The following is a 23,859-nucleotide window of genomic DNA, read 5'->3' on the forward strand; positions in this document are numbered from 1 at the left end:
TCAAATAAGACCACTTCTCATTGGTCGTTTTGGCAAAGGCCTACTTCCACATCGTTGTGTTTGATTGCAACAGGGCACTTTGTTGCTAGTCCGGCCGTGTTGCTAGTTCATAGATTAGAATTTTAATCAAAAGTTTGGAAATTTTTCATTAAATCTTTTTGTTTCAAATCAATTTATATTCGATGTTGAGTTCAAAGCATGTGCACCTACAATGCTAAAATAAATAAAAAATACTTAAATGAGACCAGTATGACGGAATTTGTGTCAATTCTTTCTAAAAATATCGCAGGTTTTGAATTTTAACCTGAGTTTTAACAAATACACTAAGGTTTTTTTTACACGGTCCCCCGTGCCGTGCAAAAAAATTCCGTGCAAAAAAAAACCGTGCTATTTCTGGAATTTGTGTTAAAATAAACCGTGGTAATTCAAGAATCCGTGAAAAAAGTACCGTGTTAATTCTGAAATCCGTGTGAATAGGAAAAAAAGCCGTGTTAATTCAGAAATCCGTGTAAATAAGTAAAAAAAACCGTGTTATTTCCGAATTTTGTGCAAAAGAAGTACCGTGTTAATTCCGAAAGGCGTGTAAAAAAAGCCGTGTAAAAATAAAGCGTGCAAAAAAAACCGTGTAAAAAAAGACTTTAGTGTATAGCATCCTCTATTGCACTAAATAAATGAAACGTGCACGAAACAATCATATCATGAGCCTTGATTTTTGATTTTGTTAACAAGATTTGCTTAAAAAGGATACTGGTAACACTGGCTTTTGTATCGTCAAGGTTATCGACTGAAAAACAACGGGGCAGTCTTAATTGAGCTGTCACGTCCTGTCCTAGGTACTACCGAGGGACCAAATGCAGTACTAGAAGTGGTACGCAATCTGAGCCCGAGTGTGATGGACCTGATAATATGATATGCATATCATATTCTGATAAAAATTTATTATATTTTTGTTACAAGCCTCTAGTCGGGTAACGATTCATTTTGAATAAACCGATATCTTTTCATACAATCGAAAGTCTATTTTCGGGTTTGGAGTAACTTCAATAACGAGCATGTAAACACATGAAAATCGACAACCAAACAGCTGTTCGACATAACTGCAGTTGATACTTGATAAGAGAATGTTAATGGAAAACATGGACTATATTTTGTTCATGGAGTTACAGAATTTAAAGAAAAATTCACTTACAAAAGTGTTTTAGTTTAAACATGCGTGATAAACACCATTACAAGCCTGTATGAATTACCAAACTGCGGCCCGCGGGCCTCATGCGGCCCTCAGCAAGGTTTTGTGCGGCCCGCGGAGTGATTTTGAATACTGGAGTAGTGCGGCCCACATGTTGTGATTTCAGAAGTTGAAAATCTATCTTCTGTAATATCTCGCAAGCATTTTTTTTTTCGAAACACGAAAGTTTTCAACGTACTAGTTGCGCACTTTTCAAAGTTCAAGAAAGAAAATGAGTTTCCAAAATATTTCTATTTTAATTCCAAAATTAGGTTGAAGTTTTAGTTTATATGTGACTAAGGTTTTTTTAATATAATTGTAATTTAAATAATTACAATTATTCTATTAAAAAATATGTTGAAAATATTTACACCGTCTTCAGTCAAAGGCTGCACAAACTGGACGATCACTAACATTGAGCAATGGACAATACGTAATACCCAGTACCCGAGCAAAGTTGGGTAACAAAATGATAACAAGTTATGTTATCCGATAACAAGCATTTGATAACATAGTTTGTTATCATTTTGGTTGAATAAGCAGGCAACAACAAACGTGATAACAAAAGTTTATACTAAAGATATCATATAGATAACTCATTGTGTTATCATTTGAAACACATTGATAACAAGTTTTGTTATCCAGCAATTATGATAACAAACATTTGACGTCATTCACCCGTCGGTTGCAACCTCGATCTGACAGCTCAAAATTCGTTGATAACAAGAGTATTCGAATTGATAACAAAAAATAACAAAATGAAATCATGCTGTACATCTTGTTATCACTATGTTATGCGGTTGTTATTCGACTTTGCTCGGGTATCCCAGTGATGAGTTTTTCGTTTGACGAAAAGTTTCCACCGACTGGAGTGGAAATCGAACTCACACATCGTGGCACAATACGCCCAAATGACAGATGCCGCTGACCCCACAAAGCCCTTATTGGATTGTTTTTGACCATGATGCTTCACTTCCGGAAAACCTTTATTTTTTGGAATTTATCTTTGCACGAGAATAAATTTAAATTTGGCATTTATCTTTGCAAATTATCGCTAGTAACTGTCAATAAGCACAAGTAACACAATAGGCGTGCATATTCCAGAAGTCACCTGCCGACCTCTGTAACAAGATGTGACATCTGGTTTCTTGTTAGTTTTCTTCTTCTCTTGTATGATCTTTGTTTTGAGAGAAAACTGGTGCATATAAATGAAAATTTAAATGGAGAGAAGAAAAAGCTGAAGGTGTTACCCTAAAATAATCATTGAAGGTGTTAAAGTTTCCCCTTAAATAATCATTGCTGGTAACGTTGTTTATTGGACGGTTTATGGACAAAAGGTCGAAAGAAGCTGATTCGTTTTGGCACGAAATTCGTTTAAGTGCTGTCGAGTCTCGTCTCAGTTTGACCCATTCAAGTTGAGTAACAATTGTCGAAAAACTCGACTGACTGGAGAAAAATGGCCCCAATATGTAAATATGATTATCGCCAAGAGATTTGAAACCGGATTCACTATAACTGATGGGCTGTTAGGGATAAGCAATGTTCACAACTATAATTTGAAGACAAATTCTTAGACCGGGTTAAGGGTATGGGCCAATAGACCTTCAACGTTAAAAAGGGTTCTTGGATTATTATTATTATTATTTAACATTTGTCTTCATTATACCGTCGATGGAAGTGACAATGGATCTAGAGGTTAAGATTGGGTCAAAACGGAAGAATATTATTTTTGAAATATTTCAGCCAATAACGCTTAAATTGATAATTTAAAGGCTAGGGAACATATTATTACACATAATCAATTGAAATATACACTTTTTGATAAAGTAGTATTTCTTAGATATATCACTAAACTATAAACAAACAATGAACAAATAAAGTTGAACTATTGCGTTATATGTTTAGTTTAAGTTAGGTTAAGTATTTTGAAAACGTTTTTTTTTTCTCTTATAAAAGGGTGAAATCAACTCACCTAATAAAAAAAAAAAAAAAAAAAAAAAAAACTATAGATATCGATACGGCATCTGAAACATTAAACATGGGGAAGATATTGGGTCAAGCAAGAACGATAGTCACAAGTCTACTTTCCTCATTCCTTTCTGAATAGAGCATCGTTGAAAAATCAAACAAGTCAACTTGTGGATTTCGTGCATTGATTAACAATGTAAAGCATTTTAACAGCTTCTTAAACCAGCAACTGTTTTTCGTGTGCAGCTCCATCGAAAAATTATCAAATTCATTATCAAATGTATCTTCTTCTTCTTCTGCTTCTTCTTCTTCTTCATCTTGGCATTAACGTCCCCACTGGGACAGAGCCTTCTTTCTTCTCAGCTTAGTGTTCTTATGAGCACTTCCACAGTTATTAACTGAGAGCTTTTTTTTGCCAAAGTTGCCATTTTCGCATTCGTATATCGTGTGGCAGGTACGAAGATACCCAGGGAAGTCAAGGAAATTTCCATTACGTGAAGATCCTGGACCAACCGGGAATCGAACCCACACACCTTCAGCATGGCTTTGCTTTGTAGCCGCCGACTCTAACCACTCGGCTTAGGAAGGCCCCTATTATTATTCATATTGCTGTAAATTTGTTCAAATTCAATAAACTATTTATTAGTATTTTCACATAATAAATAGAAATACATTGCGGAAGTATAAAACAGTTGGATCTCAGAAATACCGGGATTATGGCGTTAACAACTTAACAAACTGCCTGAACTCTATTGATCGCAGAATGTTGCACCGGAATTAGTTTTATCAAAATTTCAAAAGAAAACTGGGGAAACTGAATAAGCATTGAGTTGAGGGTAAGACTTCGAAGACAATTTAAAGGAAAAAAAAAACAAGAAAATTTGGTTTGGTGTCTTCGACAAAGTGTTTTGGAATAACTTGTACTATATTTTGACACATTCAGATTTGATCTAGATAAGTGAACACTGATCTAGATCAGTTTTATCTTTTGATAGGAGCGTCCTAGCAAAAAACTTTCTTCTGAAAAGTTGTTCATTGAGGCATTTTTGACATTTCTTCGGAAGACACTTACACTCTATCACTGCACTATGGGCGGTTTCCATACAGACTGGCGGCCAAAAATATTTTTTCCATCTCATGTCGTATTTATGAGTTTTATGATACAAAATTGATGTTTTATTTTCAAAAACAAGTTTTTGAGACTAACTTTTGAATAGGGCCTATAGCGAAATATTAAACTTTGTTACTTATAATGCATATAAGTCATTCATGCGATTTACGTTGTGCAAACCATTGTAAATATTAAAAATTACATAGAAATGATGATTTGAATGATTTAGCAAAATTCAGTTATTTTTTGAATTAGTTTCTAGCTGTTTTCAATAGAAAATGGTTAAAAATATAGAAAGAATTCAAAAAGCCTTAAATTAAAAAAGTGCAAATTTGTGCAGCTAAATTCTTCACGATCCTTTAGTTTACATCTAGAAGTACCCTTGGAACTGAATTTAAGCCTGGGACAACTTGGGATGGGAGCGGGCCATTTGGCATAAAGCCATTTGGCATAAGGTCATTTGGCATAACGCCATTTGGCATAAAGGACATTTGGCATAATGGTCATTTGGCATAACGGACATTTGGCATAATTTTTGACTAAGTGGAAGATGAGGGTCATTTGGCATAACGGACATTTGGCATAATTTCAATATATTTTCTGTATATACTTAAATTGAAGATTTTAGCATTTTATTACTGTTTCATTTTAGTAACAGCTGAAACTGTTTTATAATAATTTATTTATTCTCTTTTCTGGCAAGCCGCCGAAGAAGCACAATAAGTACGGTATGAATCCAGCACAAGATTCCGGTTAAATCATACCACCGAATTCAATCGGACTGTAAACTTTGTAGATGTATCTTATACGACTTATGTTGACTTCCAATCCGGTGATCTCGCTAATGGACTAATGGACTAATGGACGAAATACCGGTAAAGGAAAAGATGGTAAATTTATTTCAGAAGCTTCCAAGTTAATCGAAAACAACTGAAAAACGATGTACTTTTTCTTTCTATATAAATACACGTTTTATATTTGATTTTATATGCGCAGGTGATGACTTTTGTGAGTTGAGCATGTGTGAATATTCAATAAATATGGATTTATCTCATATCGTCTATTAGTAAAATCAATTTTGAACGAGATAGAAAATATCATCTTCTCCTAATTTTGCTCAGAGATACTCGAAAGACTGCAAAATCATTAGGTGGGAAGTATCATTTTCTTCAGGCGCTCATAGTTGAGATACAAGGCACACAAAATATTAAATTTTAAGATGATAAACTCAAATAACATGCAAACCATAAGAAATACAACTATGGCAAAGTTGTAGCAAATGATACGTATTAAAACTTTCTAGAACTTAGTAGGCCAATAAATTAAAAAAATAAAACACTTAAGAGCGACAATTTTTTTGTATTAAAAATACTCAATTATCGCGGCTCTTAAGCTAATCGTTTGCAGAGTTGCTCGCTGTCACTATCAACGCCTAAAACTTGCTAATTTGTACAGGCTTATTTTTATGATTCGTATGTAACACTACGGAGCACGTTTTTGTCTCCAGCATCAAAATACCGCTATTCACTTAATTAAGGGTTGCTGAATCCATTACCGTTTTCAGAAATATCATAGCACGTCTAGTTTTTGAGATATAGACTTGAAATTGCAAAAAATGACTATTTTAGCCAACTTGCATGCAAGTTTTCCAGCTTGCCACAGAATTCAAACTTTATGTGTATAACAATACTTATCATCAAAGTATGTAATACTTTCCATGCAGAAAAGTTATTTTTTGATGGTTTAGAGAACTGTTGTGTTTTGCCATATAGAAGAAACGAAAAAATTTTTATGGAGACTGCAAGCATGTTGAAAAAATCGGTTAAATGGAAATTTAATCGCGCAATTTCAATCAAATTATGTCTGAAATAAAAGTTCAAGTTCTATTTTGCATGTTTGGTGGATTAGATTACAAAAAAGTTTGGTAAATTGTACTTTGAATTTCATGTAAACGTTAATAAAACCAGTGTTTTATACAACTTTGGCGACCTGTAGCTAAACATTGTGACGTGCTGGAACATTTCTGAGAATGGCACTAGATTCAGCAGCCCCAAATCTACTAGAGACACATAATTTCATCCTTGAGACACGCAAAAATGTCATTTTTGTTACGCTGTGTAATCACTCATTCGTGTTTTCATGCAATATTATGCTTTATTGTGGACATTAGAATTAGATTAGTCCACAACGAACATCAACCGGGTAAGTGCCGGCACCAGCACAATTGTGCTGGTCCCACTTTGTCCCTCCAGAAATCTTTGCTATGTGAATCAATTCGCATTTGGTCTTCGCCAATTCAAGGAACGACTCTTTCACTTTCGATTCGTATCCGTGCATACCTAGAAAAAACGAATAGTTGAAAAGTTGCGACAAAACTTTTTCAATTCTTACGGTGTTTGTTTACATTTTGTTTACTCTGAGCTGGTGTCTTCTAAACACGATGTAAACAAAAGCTGTTGTGCTTAATTACAAGTATCAATGATAATTCAACAATCTAAATCAAAAAAGTTTAATAAAACAATGATTTATTGGCTGAAACAATCATGCAATGTCATGGGTTGTCCCAAAAAGGATATTTGTCAGCTGTGAATGGTTTTTCAATATTTTTTTTGTCAAAACCAAGTTATATAATTGTAGACCCAGTGTCACCCCATCTACGAGGTGGGATTTAGTAATTTTTTATTCACTTATACTGCCGTGAATCGCAAGTCAGTCCCATCTGTAAAAAGTAGGCATTGAGAAAATGGGCTGTGAAGTTTCCAAAATCGTTTCATTTTTGTGTTACACGGTGCGGAATTCTGTAGTGGGACTGATATGCGGTTACTTTTCATTATGGGACAATTTTACTTGCTGGTTTTTTTCCTATTTTTCCGAATAAATTTTATTATGTCATCAGTGCAGCTGAAAGAGCATTGGAAGATATGTTGAAAACTGATCTCAACTCAATTTTGACGAAAATTCAGATGGGACTGACTTGCGATTCACGGCAGTTTAGTGCCGTAAAGAATAAATATTTTTCTTTGACAGTTGTTGGTACATTACATATACATAACATACACACCAATTTTGTAGTTTATTTGATTTAAATTGCTATATTCTTTTGATAACTAATTCGTACATATCCTTCTATGACCCATTCCCACCTCCAACAACGGTAGCGGCTTTTTGCTATTGGCGAGGTTCTTGGAATACTTTATGTTCAATGCTTAATCAGTAGGTATTTATTGAATCTATCAACAGGTGACGACCGACACCGTCATCGTGGGTTATCAACGTATATCAACAACTCATTTTTGCTTTCAATCGTGCGAAGATGTTGTGATTGCGTAAATCTTATGTACGTCATAGTGTCTCCAAATCGTAATAATTAATTCTTTGTAGATTCATTGACGCCTATTTCATACTTTCTTTGTAGTCGCCCATAATACAATCTGATTAAAATGCATCGAACGCAACCGCTTATTCGGCACATATAAGCTGCCTGCCCACCATTGTATCATCCGCCACGATCAGCATTCAGATTTGGGAGGCTTCCCCAGTCCGAAAGAGACATTCATTGCCGAATTCCATTACCTGGCGTTCGATCATTCCTGGAATGTTTGAACGATTGATTTTCAGTTTCGCTTGTTGAACGGCGGTTAGATCAGTTCTTCCGAACCTGCCGAACGAAGTGGCTGCCCTGCGTGATTAATTAGGTGTGACGTGTTAAGCTTTCGATAGAATATCAAATACAATGTTGTAAATCAACCGGCTGTTCTAGAAATTATTATAATGAAAGTTTTAATAGCAACTGTATACTGATTTAGTGACTATTTCTCCCATGTGTGTATAGAAATAACGGATGACTAAAAGTAGTGAAAGTGTATACCTAAAACCTAACATAGTTTTTTTCTCATCTCGTGTGATGAACTCGACTTTCAAACAAGTATCGCAATACGTCATAGCAGTGGAGCAACGTTTGACATAGCAAAACGCGAAACGATTTAGCAGGCAATGAAGTCCAGCACACCGTGAAACGTGACTATGCGGATTTTTGTATCAATCATGAGAACAACATGTAGCAGCGTTGTTCCCTGTGTTTTTTGTTGTTGCCCATATTATCGCTCTACAATTGTATCATCATGCAGAAAGGTGTGATTTGTCTGATATTGGATCGTGCTATTTGTTTGCTATCATATTGTATGTGCGATGCATTATAATTTAATCAAATACATCGCAGATCCAATCTTGGCATTCTGTTCTGCTCGGGCATTAATTAGCTGAATGAAAATCGCTACGCTAATAAGTCAGTCTACCTTAGATTGTGATTTTGTTGCGATGATGAACGCTCGTTCGAGGTAGCGCGAAAAATTTCTCTATAGACCACCCAGAGCACAAAAAATGTCGTCGCTTCGTTCGTGTTTTGCGACCATTCAAATTGCATGCCAAAACGAACCATCAATACGCTTCTCCGAGTGCAGTAAATCGGTATCATATCAATCATGGTGTCATGATTATTGGAATTAGTATGCACAGAAGGCGTAACTTACCGGATGTTATTTGTTTGTAGTAGCCAAATTGTTTAAACCATGAGTTAAAAGTGATTGGCCGCAGATCTTCACAGAAGTATAATCTTCTTCTCTCTTAGATTAACTTAATCAAAAACACTAATGTCAAAAAAGATCGACGAAATAGAATTTCCATTTATAATAGACGAATTACACCCAGAATGGGTTGAAATTGTTAGAAATCGCATCCAATAATTTTCGATTTGCATTAAATTTTGAACATGTTTTCAGTATAGTAGAATAAATGTTTTCCATAGATATATCGATTATGTTGGCTCTGAAAATAGCATATTAGTTTTAGCATGTAATTTATTTGGAAAATTCTAGAAATTTGATTTTAAATAACGACGATCTATGAAGAAATTGTAGCGAATTGTTTGGACTACAAAAAAAATGCACTGGAAAAATCATGAATAATTCAAAAAACAAACTTAAAGTTTATATTACCCTAAATGCCAATTTTGTATATTTTCTGTATTTTCACAATAGGATCTTGAAGGGAAATAATTTTAGAGACAAAATTTTATGATGGAGAATTTTTAATAAAATAGTTTTTATAAGATCAACTTTTGGTCGATTTTCAAAATTTTTGTTTGTTTTTTAAGTAATTAGGATGTGTGATAAAATAAGAATCTTGAAATTAATCTGAACCATAATGACTGTCATGATCACTTCTCTAGAAGTAGACTCGACGTCAACTCGACACTAACACTCGACACTAAGACTAACATTTGGAAAGGGTCCAAATGTTTTCACTAGTTTTTATAAACCCGTATAACTCGGAAACGGTAAGACCTACAAAAAAGTGTTGTATATTGTGAAATTTCCTGAAGTTTTAGAAAAAAAATATTGAAAAAATAAAAAAAAAATCTACACTAAAAAAAATATTCTAAACTTTAAAGTCGATTAAAAAAATACGGCCATTTCAGATTTTGATCATCCTTAAGCAAAAAATTTCGCAATTGAATTTACTAAAAGTCGTCCATACATTGCAAATTGGGCATATTTTAGGGAAAAAAGTTTTTCTAACATCGATTTTTTTAAGTCCGAAATGATTTTTTTTTATTTTATTTTTATTTCGCTTGAAATAGTCTAGTATGAACATATTTTCAAGTGATAAATGAGTTTTAATCACAAAATAGATTATATTTGTTTTATTGGGAGTAGTTAAAAGAAAAAAAACGGTATTATACAGAGTTCTTTTTTTTAATTAAATATAATTGATCTCGCACCAAACCGCTTATGAGAAAATCAACTCCGTCTAACAATCCGATGAGACATCACGATAATATTTCATTTCTTATTTGGTCAAAGCCAATCTTAACAGGTGTCTGGAAAGGGTCAATATTATGCTTATGAAAAAGAGTCGTGGTTTGTTTTTATCATGCATTATTATTTTTATTATTGCTATATATCCTAAAACGTAGTATCTGCACATGAATATTTACATTATTTTTGGGCTTTACTGAATAAATTGAATATTTTTGGTTCATCCTCTGAATTGGTATACCGTTTGGTTGCAATTTGGTTCCGGGTCATTTGGCCGAATGCCATTTGGCCGAATGCCATTTGGCCGAATACCGTTTGGCCGAACGCCATTTGGCCGAATGCCATTTGGCCGAATGCCGTTTGGCCGAAATTGAGAACAATAGTGAACTACAGTTAGCATGCTGTCAATGCTGAAAGAAGAAAATCCAAAATTTAAGCAATTATTCCACTTATCTGCTAACGGTCATAGCTACCAGCAGAGGTTTTCGCATTGCATTTGTAGTCAGCTTTAGACAGTAACTAAAACGGTTTACGCCTTATTCGTTCTTCTGTAGCATCGGTTTGCTTTGATGCTTCGAGTCGTACTAAGTAAATTAATTCATAGTTCTAGCAACCACGAGTTTAAGCTTCTTCTTTTCACAACGGAAAAACAATGAGAGCTAATCTTGGAGGAGAATAACATTTCAGCTAAGTTAACCCTTGCGCTAAAATATATGTTTTTTAATAAGACTCTTCATGAGCGTATTATAATCCATAATTCCAATAAACAACGAAACATTTTCAAATGTGAAAGAACAGCCTATGATCAAAAGAAGGAAATATCTATAAAAATTCAAGCGAGTGTAATGCAAATAATTATTATATCAGTATAACTACAAAGAATTGCCAATGGTTTAAAGAAGGTAAAATTCCCAATTAAAAATAAGCTGAACTGTTGTCAATAGTTATAGAACCAGTACAAATCGAAAAAATAGCCTATGTTTAAAACAAGGAAAAATTTCTGATGAAAATCACTTTAAACCCTAGCATACCGTTGGTAACCCAGAAACGAACCAACCATTAACTTAGACACTTACAGTCTTGACACGAGTTCAAAACTTTGTCCTGAATAAACGTATCGTTTTAATTATTCTCTTGGAGTACTAATAAAGCGACAAACATGACGTTCGGCAACATAACAAAAATTTAAAAAAATAGATGATCAGTTACTGGGCCACACTTATGAACCCTACTCATCAGCGTTGAAGTAATTTGATTATTTTTTGTTCGTTATTCGGCCAAACGGTATTCGGCCAAACGACCCGTTCGGCCAAATGGTATTCGGCCAAATGGCGTTCGGCCAAACGGCATTCTGCCAAACGGCGTTCGGCCAAATGGCTGGACACCATTCCACCAATTCCTCTGACATTTTAACATATTGTTCATTAGATATATAACAGAAATTTAATTTGGTGATACATGTATTAGTTTGTTTCACTGTCCAGTCGAATAGTTCTCGCGGAGTTGCGATTGTGTTTCCATAGTCTTTTGCAAGACTTGCTCTTTTTGCCATTCGCTTGAGAGTGCCACCAATAGCGTCACAGGGGCCTTTGCCGTGGGATGTGGCAAAAAAGTGCAACTCTGCTTCCAATCCATGTATTTGCTTGCAATTACATAAGCTGGCATTTTTTTTTTTATTATGAGCTGCAGCTCCATCTGACATAAAAATAACTTTTGAGAAATTTATTTTTTGTTTAACAAAATTTATCAATTTTGAAATAAATAGCTGAACTGCTACTGTGTCATGGGTCAACACTTCTGATATTATAATAAAACTAACGTTTTCCAATTTATTATCTTTTTTATAAATAAATGGTAAATCTCGAATGGGTGTATCGTTGCTTGGGAATTACTCCAGTGAAATCCTTGAGCAGCGTTTTGTATGATAAAACTATAATTTTCAGAAAAGTCGCCAATTACCAGTATTTCACCTTGTTTTAAGGGGTCTTTTCTGTTTCGTAGAAAAGAAGACTGTTCTTTGCTAATAAAATCATGAGTTATGAGCTTATCAACTTTCTCCACGAAATTCGTAACAAGTTCTCAAACAGGCTTTATTATAGTTTCTAAGTTACAGCGATCGGTGGTGAGCCATTGCTGAAAAACTACATCTTCTTTGTCGCTTTCCACTAAAAGTGAGATTAGTTCTCCTGTATAATTTTATTTGGAATTACAATTTTTACATTCTCGAAAAAAACAATCAGTCGTTCTTACTAAAACATCGCATAACAGTTTTTCACAAATTTCTGCCTGAGAGACAATTCCTAAACTGTTAAGCATTGATTTCATTAAATTCAATTCTAAAAGAGAATTTAATGGGGTATGGATAAGGTTGTTACTTTTCAATGTTTGCAATACTGTTGTGATATCTTTCAAACCATAAAAATCCGTCGGATTGTTAGACGGAGTTAATTTTCTCATAGGCAGAGGCGAAGTCCATTGATTGCCTTCATTTAAAAAACATAATCACTGTATAATTCCGTTTTTTTTAACTATTCTCAATAAAAAAATACAATATATTTTCTGATTCAAACTCATTTAACACTTGAAAACACGATCATACTTGACGGTTTAGAACAAAATTTTTGAGAAAAAAAAATCCGTTTTGGACTTGAAAAATTCGTTGTTAGAAAAACTTTTTTCCCTTAAATATGCCCAATTTGCAATGTATGGACGTAAATTTAATTACGAAACTTTTTGCTTAAGGATGATCAAAATCTGAAATGGCCGTTTTTTAAATCGACTTTAAAGTTTTGAATCATTTATTTTTTCAGCGTCGAATTTTTTTTTTCAATGTTTTTTTCTAAAACTTCAGGTGAACAGTCCCCCATACAACACTTTTTTGTAGGTCTTTGACCCTTTCTAAATGTTAGTCTAGATCGATTTTGAAAAAAACAAAGTATCTTAGTTTCACATAGTCTTCACACCCAGAAAGTTTCATTGAATGGGGCTCTGCACAGAAATCAGTCTCACTCTTTCACTCCTTCATAAATTTAGTAAACAACAAGGCCAGTAAACGTCAAAACCTCATACAAAATCAAAACAGTGCAGAGCCCCATTCTGCTGCTAATCCCTTTGTCGGGTTGACGTGAAATCCGTCTATTAACGAAGTCAATAACGGCGCCGGCCACGTCCGGTTATTGGGGTAGGGAAGGAATGTTAGTGTGACATCCATTGCTACCGAGTATACCTCTGTATCTTAATGTTTGTCACGGGAAGAAGTTTTTGTTAGTGGTAAGGAGTGAGAAGCTACACAATATGGATTCACCTTGGTAAATCATGTTTATGTGAACTTTGGTGGTAGTTCATGGTGTATTTTTGACAGTTCACGTTTTTAAGAATTCTTTTTTGTGCGTGCAGTTGGAGCAACGGCTCTGTATGTGACAGTGTTTGGCCTCATGGCCAAAGCTCAAGCAGATGGAACACTGCGTCACATCCCGGTGGACCAGCTTGGACCGTTCACACTGAATGGTGTGGTAGAACAAAGTTCTGACTACTTGTAGCTGTTGCATGGTGCAACTCTTGGAGAAGTGGATTAGGTACAGCTGGTCGCGGTACCGCTTTTTCTTATTGTGGCGCCTGATCTTGAAGATCTTTAGCGGATCGTGATCGGCAGCCTTCACTCGGCTTCCAGCTGGCTTTCCTCCAGTGTCTTGGGTGAAGAATTGGGTGTTCTTCATCTACAGGCACGATTCCATCGCACGGAAGTGCTTGATTGACGGAACGGTGATTTTGTAGCCGTCTGTGCACCGACGGAGGTCAGACTAGAACTGATATTACGTAATATAAGCTATCTTGATATCAAACGTCATACTTCTTATTTCCAGTGAAAACTAGATGCAAGGTTTTTGATATGAAGAGAGCCTATATTACGTAATATCAGCTCTAGCCTGAACGTAGCATTACCTTCAGGCCTAGTTTGATCTAATAATCCATGTCTTCATAGAGATTCACCGGAAAGCCCTTGGTGTAGAATGGCGGCAGACGCTCCTTCTCAGCATTATTCGCATCGCCGCGAGGGGTGGGGGGGTGGTGGCGCGAAACGGTTGTTGTTGAGCACGCGCTTTTTCGCGTTTTCATCCTCGTCGACAGTGCCACGTTTTTGCGCTATGCTGGGTTTGGAGCGCGAAACAACGCGAAACAACTTTCGGAACTTAACTTTGCAAGTGAACTTTACGAGCGGACCGAAAACGTGTCTGAACAAACTCGATGACAGACTCACCAATTTTTGACAATGCATGTCTATTTATACTCTTGACGGATAGAAAAAAAAAATCGTTGAAAACAAACTCCTTCCTGATTGGTCCACCGCTCAGCGTAGTCAGTTTATAGTGGTTACACAAAGTAAAGGTCGGTTTGGATGACTGTACCGCCATGGATTGAATGTACAGGGTTGAATTAAGGGACGACGAGAAAAGGGTTGTAACCTGGGAGGGAGGCACATATACTACACACGAAATATGAAACAACACTTTTCTAAATTGCAAGATAACTTCCGCTCATCAACGACAATCAAGGCAGGCTTGGGAAAAATCGCTTGTTTTCTTTTGTTGTGTACCTTCGATCTTTATGGACAAACATGGAAAAATGCAATAATTTTATGTGATTTAATTTTCATTTTGACTGGAAAAGAATAAAAAGAAACTTGTTTCAGTACTTTAAATTCGATCACATTAAAAGGTGCTATCGTGACATTGCTTTTGGGTGTACAGGAATCGATTTTCAACCTATTGTTGTCAACTTTGTGGAAATGCAAAAATATGGTTTGATTACGCGCTTTTATCATGTTTGTCCATTCTCACAGTGACAGATCGTGACAGCGAAATTTCGGCTCACTTTGACGTACATAAGTTTTGTATCGGTTTCTCCCTCCCAGGCTGTATTCACTTCGCCGTCGCGAACACTGCTTCTAGGATTCGTAAACTACAAACATGTAGGTTATGATCCTGTTGGATATAAGTATAAAAATCATTTTAAGGCAATGCTCTGTTTGCTTCCAAATATAATTAAGGACATATCTCCATCAGTACCAAAATGGACTCTAATATGGCACCTTACTTCCCCCTTCACTTTCCACTCCCTCCTCTCACGCTTCTCACAGTGTTTTGGAGAGCGATCACAAAAAATGATTATTTGAAGCTACTAACCTTATTGTAGAGCGGTGGTTTCTTAACTGAAAGTATTCCATAAAGTGTTTTTCACAAATTACCTGTTTTTGAATGCAAACATGTAGTTATTGCTGTGATTTGTGTTGTTAAATATCACGCACTACCGAATCACTTCTTCTTCACGCACCGTGTTGTTGTTTGAAGGCTTTTCGGTGCCTGTTCTAAAATTCACTTTTCATGGTATTTCTACTCACCGTGACAATTCAAATGAATGGTAAAACTGTATTTTAAAGTATTGACATACTAGAAGATGCTCAAAATTTGAGTTCAACTTTTTTTTCATCTCTCAACACCCTATTTTACGGTACCTTACAACGGAAAACATTGATCAGCTGGGTAACATTGTGTGTGTGTAATCCATCTAACGCCCACTGTCCGGCAGTGCGGTATTATGGAAAAAAGTTTACAGCAAAACTGCTTTGATACTATATATTTGCCAAAAGCTTCAGTCAGGGAGTTAGAAGGTGATGATAGCTCTATTGCAGATCCAGTGACCCATTTCATAATGGCTGGAGAGACACGTTCATTCAGAAGTCACCTTCACTAACAATAAGCCTCGCATGCATGAATTACCGTTATCAAATGAATAAGGCTGATACAAATATTAATTTTCTTTAATGTCCCCTCCCCCCTTTAAAAATCTGAAAATTTTGAAGGGGAGAAAAAAAGATTCATCATTTTATTGACACCAGTCAGGTTTTTTCAATTTTTAAAGTAAAAAACATGTAAAAAAAAAGATCCAGAGGACGTTTGAAAAAAAAAAAATAACAATTATCGTTAAAAATAAAAATTCGAAATTTTTGTTTTATTTTCATTTTTATTTTTTTATTCCTTATTTGGTCTTATTCCCCCCTGGTACCTCCGAAGTGGTCTCGGACATAAAATAAATTTAATATTTGCATCAGCCTAATGGTAATGAAATCACACTTCCAGTTTAAAAGATGTTTTCTTTCAAACTCGCACGTATTTAGTTTATTTAGTAAAAATCATAATCAGAACAATCTCACCGAAAATCATCTAAGGTGGCATTGCCGTCGCCATGAAAACCTTCGACTCAACAAGCCTTGGGATCAACTTTTTTTAACACGAATCAACACTCTGGGTGGCAAGTACTGGCGGTAGAAGCGTTTCATTGATCAGCTGGGTAACATTGATTGGAATGTCCTTCTAGTAAGAAGTAAGAATTGACATTTATCCATGGAATATGTTCAATGTATGAATAGTGCTTCCTTCTTTTTCTTATATTCATGAGCTAACTCCTGTGAAAATTAAGTTTTGTTCGTGGGTAAATTGTTCAACTTTTCGAAACAATTTTGTTGTCAAATTTCTAAAATCAGCAGTCAAGTATTTTCAAATAAGCAAAATTTATGAATTTTTATTAAGACTATAGAATTTCCATTACGGTACTTTTTTCTTATATACAATAAGATTTTACCATTATTTACTGCTGATCTAGTGTAGTTTTATACAAATCCGCCTTTATCACTGGTAATTACGGTAATACATATTACGTATAGGGGCCCAGATAGCCGTAGCGGTAAACGCGCAGCTATTCAGCAAGACCAAGCTGAGGGTCGTGGGTTCGAATCCCACCGGTTGAGGATCTTTTCGAGTTGGAAATTTTCTCGACTTCCCAGGGCATAGAGTGTCTTCGTACCTGCCACACGATATACGCATGCAAAAATGGTCATTGGCATAGTAAGCTCTCAGTTAATAACTGTGGAAGTGCTCATAAGAACACTAAGCTGAGAAGCAGGCTCTGTCCCAGTGGGGACGTAACGCCAGAAAAGAAGAAGAAGAACATATTACGTATGGAATGGAGACAAAAATAGCTATAGCGCTATTTGAATTGACTAGTAGAGAGTTCCGCATGTGATAAACTTTGTTGTAAAGCAACCCCTTATGACAGTAAACTTAAAAATTAGTTTTAAACTACCAATCAACCTATAACAACCAATAAGTGATATAAATGAGAAATAAAGAAATTTTCCTTACACGTAGAACGATGTTTATTTAGTAACCGTCTTACTCCACATGGCACATTTGCCCCATAGTGCTGAATAATACGCTATTTTACATGATATTTGAGAAGCTTCATATCTATTTTTTTAAAGTTATTTTCTTTTAAATGGTACAGTGCTCATGAAAAGATGAGAAACTAACATCATGAGGCTTATTTGGTGGGTTTGATAAGTTTTGAACAAAGTTAGAGAACAATTTGCTTAAGGTGGCAAATTGTTCTCTAACTTTGTTTAAAACTCAAATTCCGCTGCCTGCTATTTGATCCACTTAGCCACCATGCGTCTCCACGCATAACACATTTGAAAGCAACCGTTTACCATACAGCCATTCAACCAAATTGCCATTCACACACTTCACGCCCCACAAAGAAGCGTGTCAATCAAGTCACACATGCATCTCGTATTGAAAGCAAATTTCATTATCATTCAAGTTTTTTTTTATTATTTATCAGCAAACCCACCAAGCCCAATCCTAAATGAGGCGAAGGCGATAACACCTGGCCTGGCGCGGCCAAACATCGCAATCTGCGAATCAAGTAAATGTATGACCAACAGTCAGTCAGTCAGTGCCGTGATGTGTGAATATTGAAAATAAGCCACCTATCAATAAAGAGTGAGCTGAGAAGTTCTCTAGACAGAAAAAAAAAATCGGCAAATCATCGAGAAGTTGCTGTGACGATACGACTGGCTGGTCATAATCTATAGCTGATATCGCGGCCTACAGGGGTTAGACAAAAAGGTTGAGATAGGTAAGATTTTGTCAAAATTCAAATATGTATAACTATCTTGAAAATTGATTAAATTCGATGCGTCCGAAGGCGTCCGCCGGGAAAGTTTGTCTTATGGTTTTATAGTTACCATATTAGCCAGAGAAGTTGTAACGAATTTCCGTAGTATATGTCAAAAGCACAAGTACTCAATCCGGTTTTCATTTAAAAATAATATGAATTTTGACAAAATTTAACCTCTCTCAACCTTTTTGTCTAACCCCTGTATAAGCGGGTGGAAGCCTCTCGTTCGGTTCTCCAGCCATCATCAGTTAGTTGAGTGTGTGATGCGCGGCCGAACAGGTGACCGTAGACGACTGCTGCTATGTGAAAATCGGTGATGAGAAGAGTTCCAATCCAACGTGTGCCCTAACGAAACGTGGGATTTTTTTTTTTTTTTGCTAAATTCAGCTGAACCCCCCGAATTAGTGCAATGATCAGTGATAGTGATTATCGGGATTTTTAGCTTATTGTGCAAGGAATTGTTGCATTCCGTCAGTCAGTCAGTGCCAAGGTCGCAGTGTCGGTTGTCAGTTTTGCACCAAGTTCATCGACCGCCTCAAGAAGAAACGAAGGAAAAAAGCGGAAGGGCCGTTGTCGAAAGGTGTCAGGCGCCAATTTAGTGATTAGGTGATAAGTGTAATCGATTGAAAGAAGCAAGTGGCAAAAGGAAATCCGCGGCAGAAAAAAAAAATGAAATCCAACTACCTTTGTGGATTATCTTGTTGGCATCCAGCATGGCTTCAGCGATTTGCGACGTCACGTTCCTTTATCATGGTGTACGGATTCCTCGGAACCACGCAGGCAATGGCCTACATTTACTTCGTAATTACACTGACCACACTCGAGAAGCGGTTCAAAATTCCATCGTCTACCACAGGTAAGCGGCCCTCGGGGACCAAGATTCATATTATTTTTTAAACCCACCAGTTTCAAGTGTTGTGCAAATTTGCAAGAGATATAGTTTTATCGGTCGACAATAGGCGAAGAGCAGCCGCCGGTAGCATGGCAGACTACTGCTACTGATAGTTTATCAATCGATGTTTGATGTATAAGCGGCACTGGAAAACAAACGATAGCGATCAGAGGCTGGAATATTTTAGACAACTTTTTACATAGATTCCAGACGGTCTTCGTTATATTGTCTTAAGGTGAAGCAGTTTAGAATCACTACACTTTTTTTAAATCAACTTTTTAGATTACATTAAAACTTCAAAGACACAAATCTCGCGAAGAAAATATCCAACAATAGTGCACTTTTTATTTTAGCTTTGTGTACTAGCAGAAAACCTATAATGATAGGATCGGAAACGTTTGTCAACTACTTCTTCAGTTTAGTGCCTTTGAAAACGTGAGTAGGGGCACAAGTCGGCTATTGTGGCGGTTATTTTTGGATTCCGAGATGTTTCACCTTAACATGATTTTGGAGATTGTTCTTAGCTTCAATCTCTAACATGCCTAAATATTGGCGATCAAAAGTGATGCTACTACCGGGTATATTCCCAGATCCTGGCGTGATATTACTGTAAAGTTTATCCCGAAAGGAGGCCGTGCGTCGTATGAAGAAGCGAAGAGTTTTAGACCAATCAGTCTGACCTCCTTTCTTCTGAAATGTCTGGAACGCATTATCGATCATCACATCCGTGATGTTTATTTGGCAAACATGCCTCTTCATGTGAATCAACATGCTTACCAATCTGGAAAGTCCACGGTGACTCTTTTACACAAAGTTGTATACGATATCGAGAAAGCATTCGCTCAGAAGCAATCCTGCTTGGGTGTTTTCTTGGATATTGAGGGTGCCTTTGATAACGTGTCTTTCGATGCCATATTGGAAGCAGCATGAAACCATGGGCTACCTACAATGATTACCAATTGGATTCATCAAATGCTCAAAAACCGACATCTCTTCTCGACATTGCGTCAAGCAGCGATTCGAAAATTGAGTGTTTTCGGATGCCCCCAAGGGGGAGTCTTGTCACCACTTTTGTGGAATCTCGTAGCAGATACGCTATTGAGGCAACTCAATAATTGCGGTTTTCCAACTTATGGATTTGCCAACGACTATCTAGCTCTGATAGTTGGTATGTGCATAAGCACCCTATTCGACCTGATGCAAAGTGCTCTTCAGGTAGTCGAGAGTTGGTGTCGCCAATATGGCCTTTCGGTTAACCCGGATAAAACATCTATTGTTCTGTTTATGGAAAGACGAAACCGCGTTAAACTTCGACCTTTACGTCTTTTTGGCACTGAGATTAATGTGACTGATCAAGTAAAGTATATCGGAGTCATTTTAGATTCCAAACTTTCATGGACACCTCACATTGATTTCAGAGTCAAAAAATCTTGCATGGCCTTCGGTCAATGCCGGCGAACCTTTGGTAAAACTTGGGGCCTCAAACCCAAATATATCAAATGGATTTACACAACAGTTGTTCGACCAATATTGGCATATGGATGTCTTGTGTGGTGGCAAAAGGGCGAAGTGAGAACAATCCAATCAAAATTGGGCCATCTCCAAAGGATGTGCTTGATGGCGATGTCTGGTGCGTTCTCTACAACTCCCACAGCAGCGCTCGAGGCCCTTTTCGACATTGCGCCACTACACATATATCTTAAACAAGAAGCACTTTCTTGCTCTTACCGTTTATGGGTACTGGATCTACTGGAGAAAAATCCAGTGGATCGTAGATCTACACACACTTCGTTGTTTCCACTTTTGGTGAATTGGGACAAAATTGTCCTTGCTCCAAGTGATCTCACAATTGCTTGTCACTTTCCTTACAGGACATTTATCACACAATTCCCTTCACGGGAAGAGTGGACGTCTGGCTATTTGGAAAAAAGTATATCAAACAATATAGTATGTTACACTGATGGCTCCCTTCTTGAAGGTAGAGCTGGTGCAGGAGTATATTCTCGTGAGCTAAGGCTGAATCAGTTTTACTCACTTGGTAGAAACTGCACCGTTTTTCAGTCATATACTTCTGTTCAGATAGTCAAGCTGCTATAAAAGCTCTCGCTTCGGCCAACTCAAGGTCGAAGCTTGTTATCGCATGTCGAACTCAAATTGAGGAACTGAATTCAGTCAACTCTGTAACTCTTGTATGGGTACCTGGCCATTCTTCCATCGTTGGAAATGAATTGGCTGATGAGCTAGCTCGCGATGGAGCATCGCATGACTTCATTGGCCCTGAGCCGGCTATTCCAATTTCGAAGTGCTGGGTGAAGCTTCAGATAAATTCTTGGGCGGCAACTCAGCACAAGCAATATTGGAATAGTTTGGAGTCATGTCGTCAAACAAAATTGTACATTACTGAGCCATCTCCAAGGGTGGCGAAGTATTTAACAAATCTGTCAAAGCAGAATTGCAGTCTCTTGGTCAGAGCGTTGACAGGCCACTGCCGACTCAACTATCACATGGCAAATATTCAGCGTGCTGACTCATTTGTGTGTGATAGTTGTGACTCCGATTATGGAACTTCGTATCACCTGATATGTAACTGTCCAGTTTTTGCGCAAATGCGATTCCAATTACTTTGTAAACACTTATTAAGTGAAACTGAATTCATAAGCCTGAATCTTCAGGACATTCTGTTATTCTTAACCCGCTGTGGTAATGAGCTAAAGGCTCTCTTTACGCTCTTGCGTTTTGCAGTGTCCTTTTTAGGGCGCTGTTCGAACCCATTGTGGTATGGAGCCAGTGCCGTAGCGTGCGGTTGGCCAGGTTGGCACCCGCCAAGGGCGCCCGGCTTCAGGGGGCGTCAAAATGGGTAATTTATGGAGAAATATATTTAGTAGCGGGATTTTTTGGAGATACTTATTTAGTAAGGGTATTTCTTAAGTCTTAGTATCTAGAAAAACAATCATAGACATACACAATTAGCGATATAATACTATAAATGTCGCGTCTTTCTTCCTTCCTATAAAATTTATTAACTCTGTTTATAAACATATTGAACTACAAATATTTCTGGAATGATTTCATCAAAATATTTTTGAAGCGTCTAAGAAAGTGTTTAACGGTTTGTCAAAATAAAATTCTTGAGGTACGGACACGTTAATAAAAATCCATTCAATAATATCGAAAATAGTCCTCCAGCAATGACAAATGAGCATATGCATGGTGCCTATATAAAATCATCCACAAAACGAAATCGTACGTAGATTATATCAACTGATACCTTGTTAAAATAGTAGGATTCCAAAAGAATTTTTGAACGGATTCTCACACAACTCGAAACACAATAAAAAACGTGTATAGGCAAATAATAATAACCCCTAATAGCTTATATCATAGAAGAGTACTAGGCGAGTTTCGGACAGAATTTTAAGCAGGATTCTTTGGTATTAGTTAATATTGTTTTCATAGAACTTCAGGCCATATTTGCATAGAATCTTAAAGAAAATTTTGATTCAATCCATGGCGCAATTTTCTTAGAATCCGGAATAGGATTTTCAGAGAATTTGTTTACCATTGAAATTGAAGCAAGAGTGGGAAACAATGGAACAGGATATTTTGTGTTTTAACAGAAATTTTGTTTTGTTTCTCCTAAACAATTCTCTGAACTGACTGATAAACGTTTGAATCCGTACAGAACTTTTCGTAACATTGACTATATTGATTGACAACATTTGCTATTCATTTTTTTTGTCGTTTTTTTTTACCGTAGAGGCTAGAGTAAAGTAAATGTATGCTGTTTTGTCCAAGAAAAGCAAAAATTTCTTTGCCAGAAATGGTCAAGACATTTTCTACAACGAGCTCTACTTGAAATTACATTTCTTCTTAACTGTGTACTGCGAGTAAAGAAAATTGATTTTCTGGACCATTTCCCACGCATCGAGATAGGCGATTACAGCTGGGGTTCGCTGGTTGGAACACGACTGCCTTCCATCTAGCGAATCCGACCCGTTAGTTGGAACGACTGACAGCTGGTGAAAATGCTCCACACTAACGCATCTGGAGAGCAAATCGTCACTAATTGACATTTCTTTTCAACTGCGTACTGCGATCAAAGAAAAATGCTTTTCTTGAGCATTTCTTGCAAGAAATTTTCCACGCATCGAGATAGGCGATTACTTTTCTGTTGAGGTGCATACTTCGCTTTAACGGAGATTTGAAACATTTTGTATGTCTTCTTGCACAAGACTGTTAGCTAATGTTTAAGTATTACTTGTGCTTTAACATTTCATTTTATTTTTGAATTTTAATGAACAATTCTAACAGAAATCGCCATAGAATCCTGGAAATTGTTCAAGAGCTTTGAATAAGGGGCGCTCAAAGGACAGTTCGCCAAGGGCGCCAGGAGGTCACGCTACGGCTCTGTATGGAGCTACATGCTCTCAATTCGCTTATGCGATTTTCCCTCTTCAAGGGACCCCACTCCTATTTCCTCCCATCTTTCCCTTCCCTTTCCTCTCCCATCGGGTAGATGATGATATAGGCTCAAATATGGCGATGGCACAAATCTCCCAACTGGTGGGGAACGTGCCTTTGGAGCCGGCCTTCTGATACCTGATACCTGGTGCTAGGTTGCGAAAGTTTTTTTAAATTGAAATGAATATTTACGATTTCCTATGCCTTAAATTGCAAAAATCTTGGCAATTAAATGATTGTGGTGATTTTTCTTCCAAAGTTATCACTAGAAATTTTGATTAAGATGCACTAATCCCTATTCTAGAAGAGCGCCATCTACGCATTTTAGCTTTGCGTTAGATCACCAATACACATAGTAACATAATCAGTA

The 23,859-nt window shown here is 36.7% G+C and overlaps 1 protein-coding gene across 3 annotated transcripts in view; it reads left to right on the forward strand.

The window, feature by feature from the left end:
• LOC5569501 (solute carrier organic anion transporter family member 3A1) overlaps positions 1–23,859 on the forward strand; it is a 63,324-nt gene that overhangs the window by 14,892 nt on the left and 24,573 nt on the right. Inside the window, exons 2-3 of one of the 3 annotated variants that reach the window (XM_021844781.1) lie at positions 17,798–18,094; positions 18,345–18,992. In XM_021844781.1, the coding sequence (XP_021700473.1) occupies positions 18,806–18,992 (187 nt within the window). In that variant the 5' untranslated portion in view covers positions 17,798–18,094; positions 18,345–18,805. The remainder of the gene's footprint in view (positions 1–17,797; positions 18,095–18,344; positions 18,993–23,859) is intronic. The other 2 variants (XM_001658533.2, XM_021844783.1) reach the window with 2 other exon arrangements.

This window comes from Aedes aegypti, chromosome 2, assembly GCF_002204515.2.
Source record: "Aedes aegypti strain LVP_AGWG chromosome 2, AaegL5.0 Primary Assembly, whole genome shotgun sequence".
In the NCBI taxonomy this organism is placed as follows: domain Eukaryota; kingdom Metazoa; phylum Arthropoda; class Insecta; order Diptera; family Culicidae; genus Aedes; species Aedes aegypti.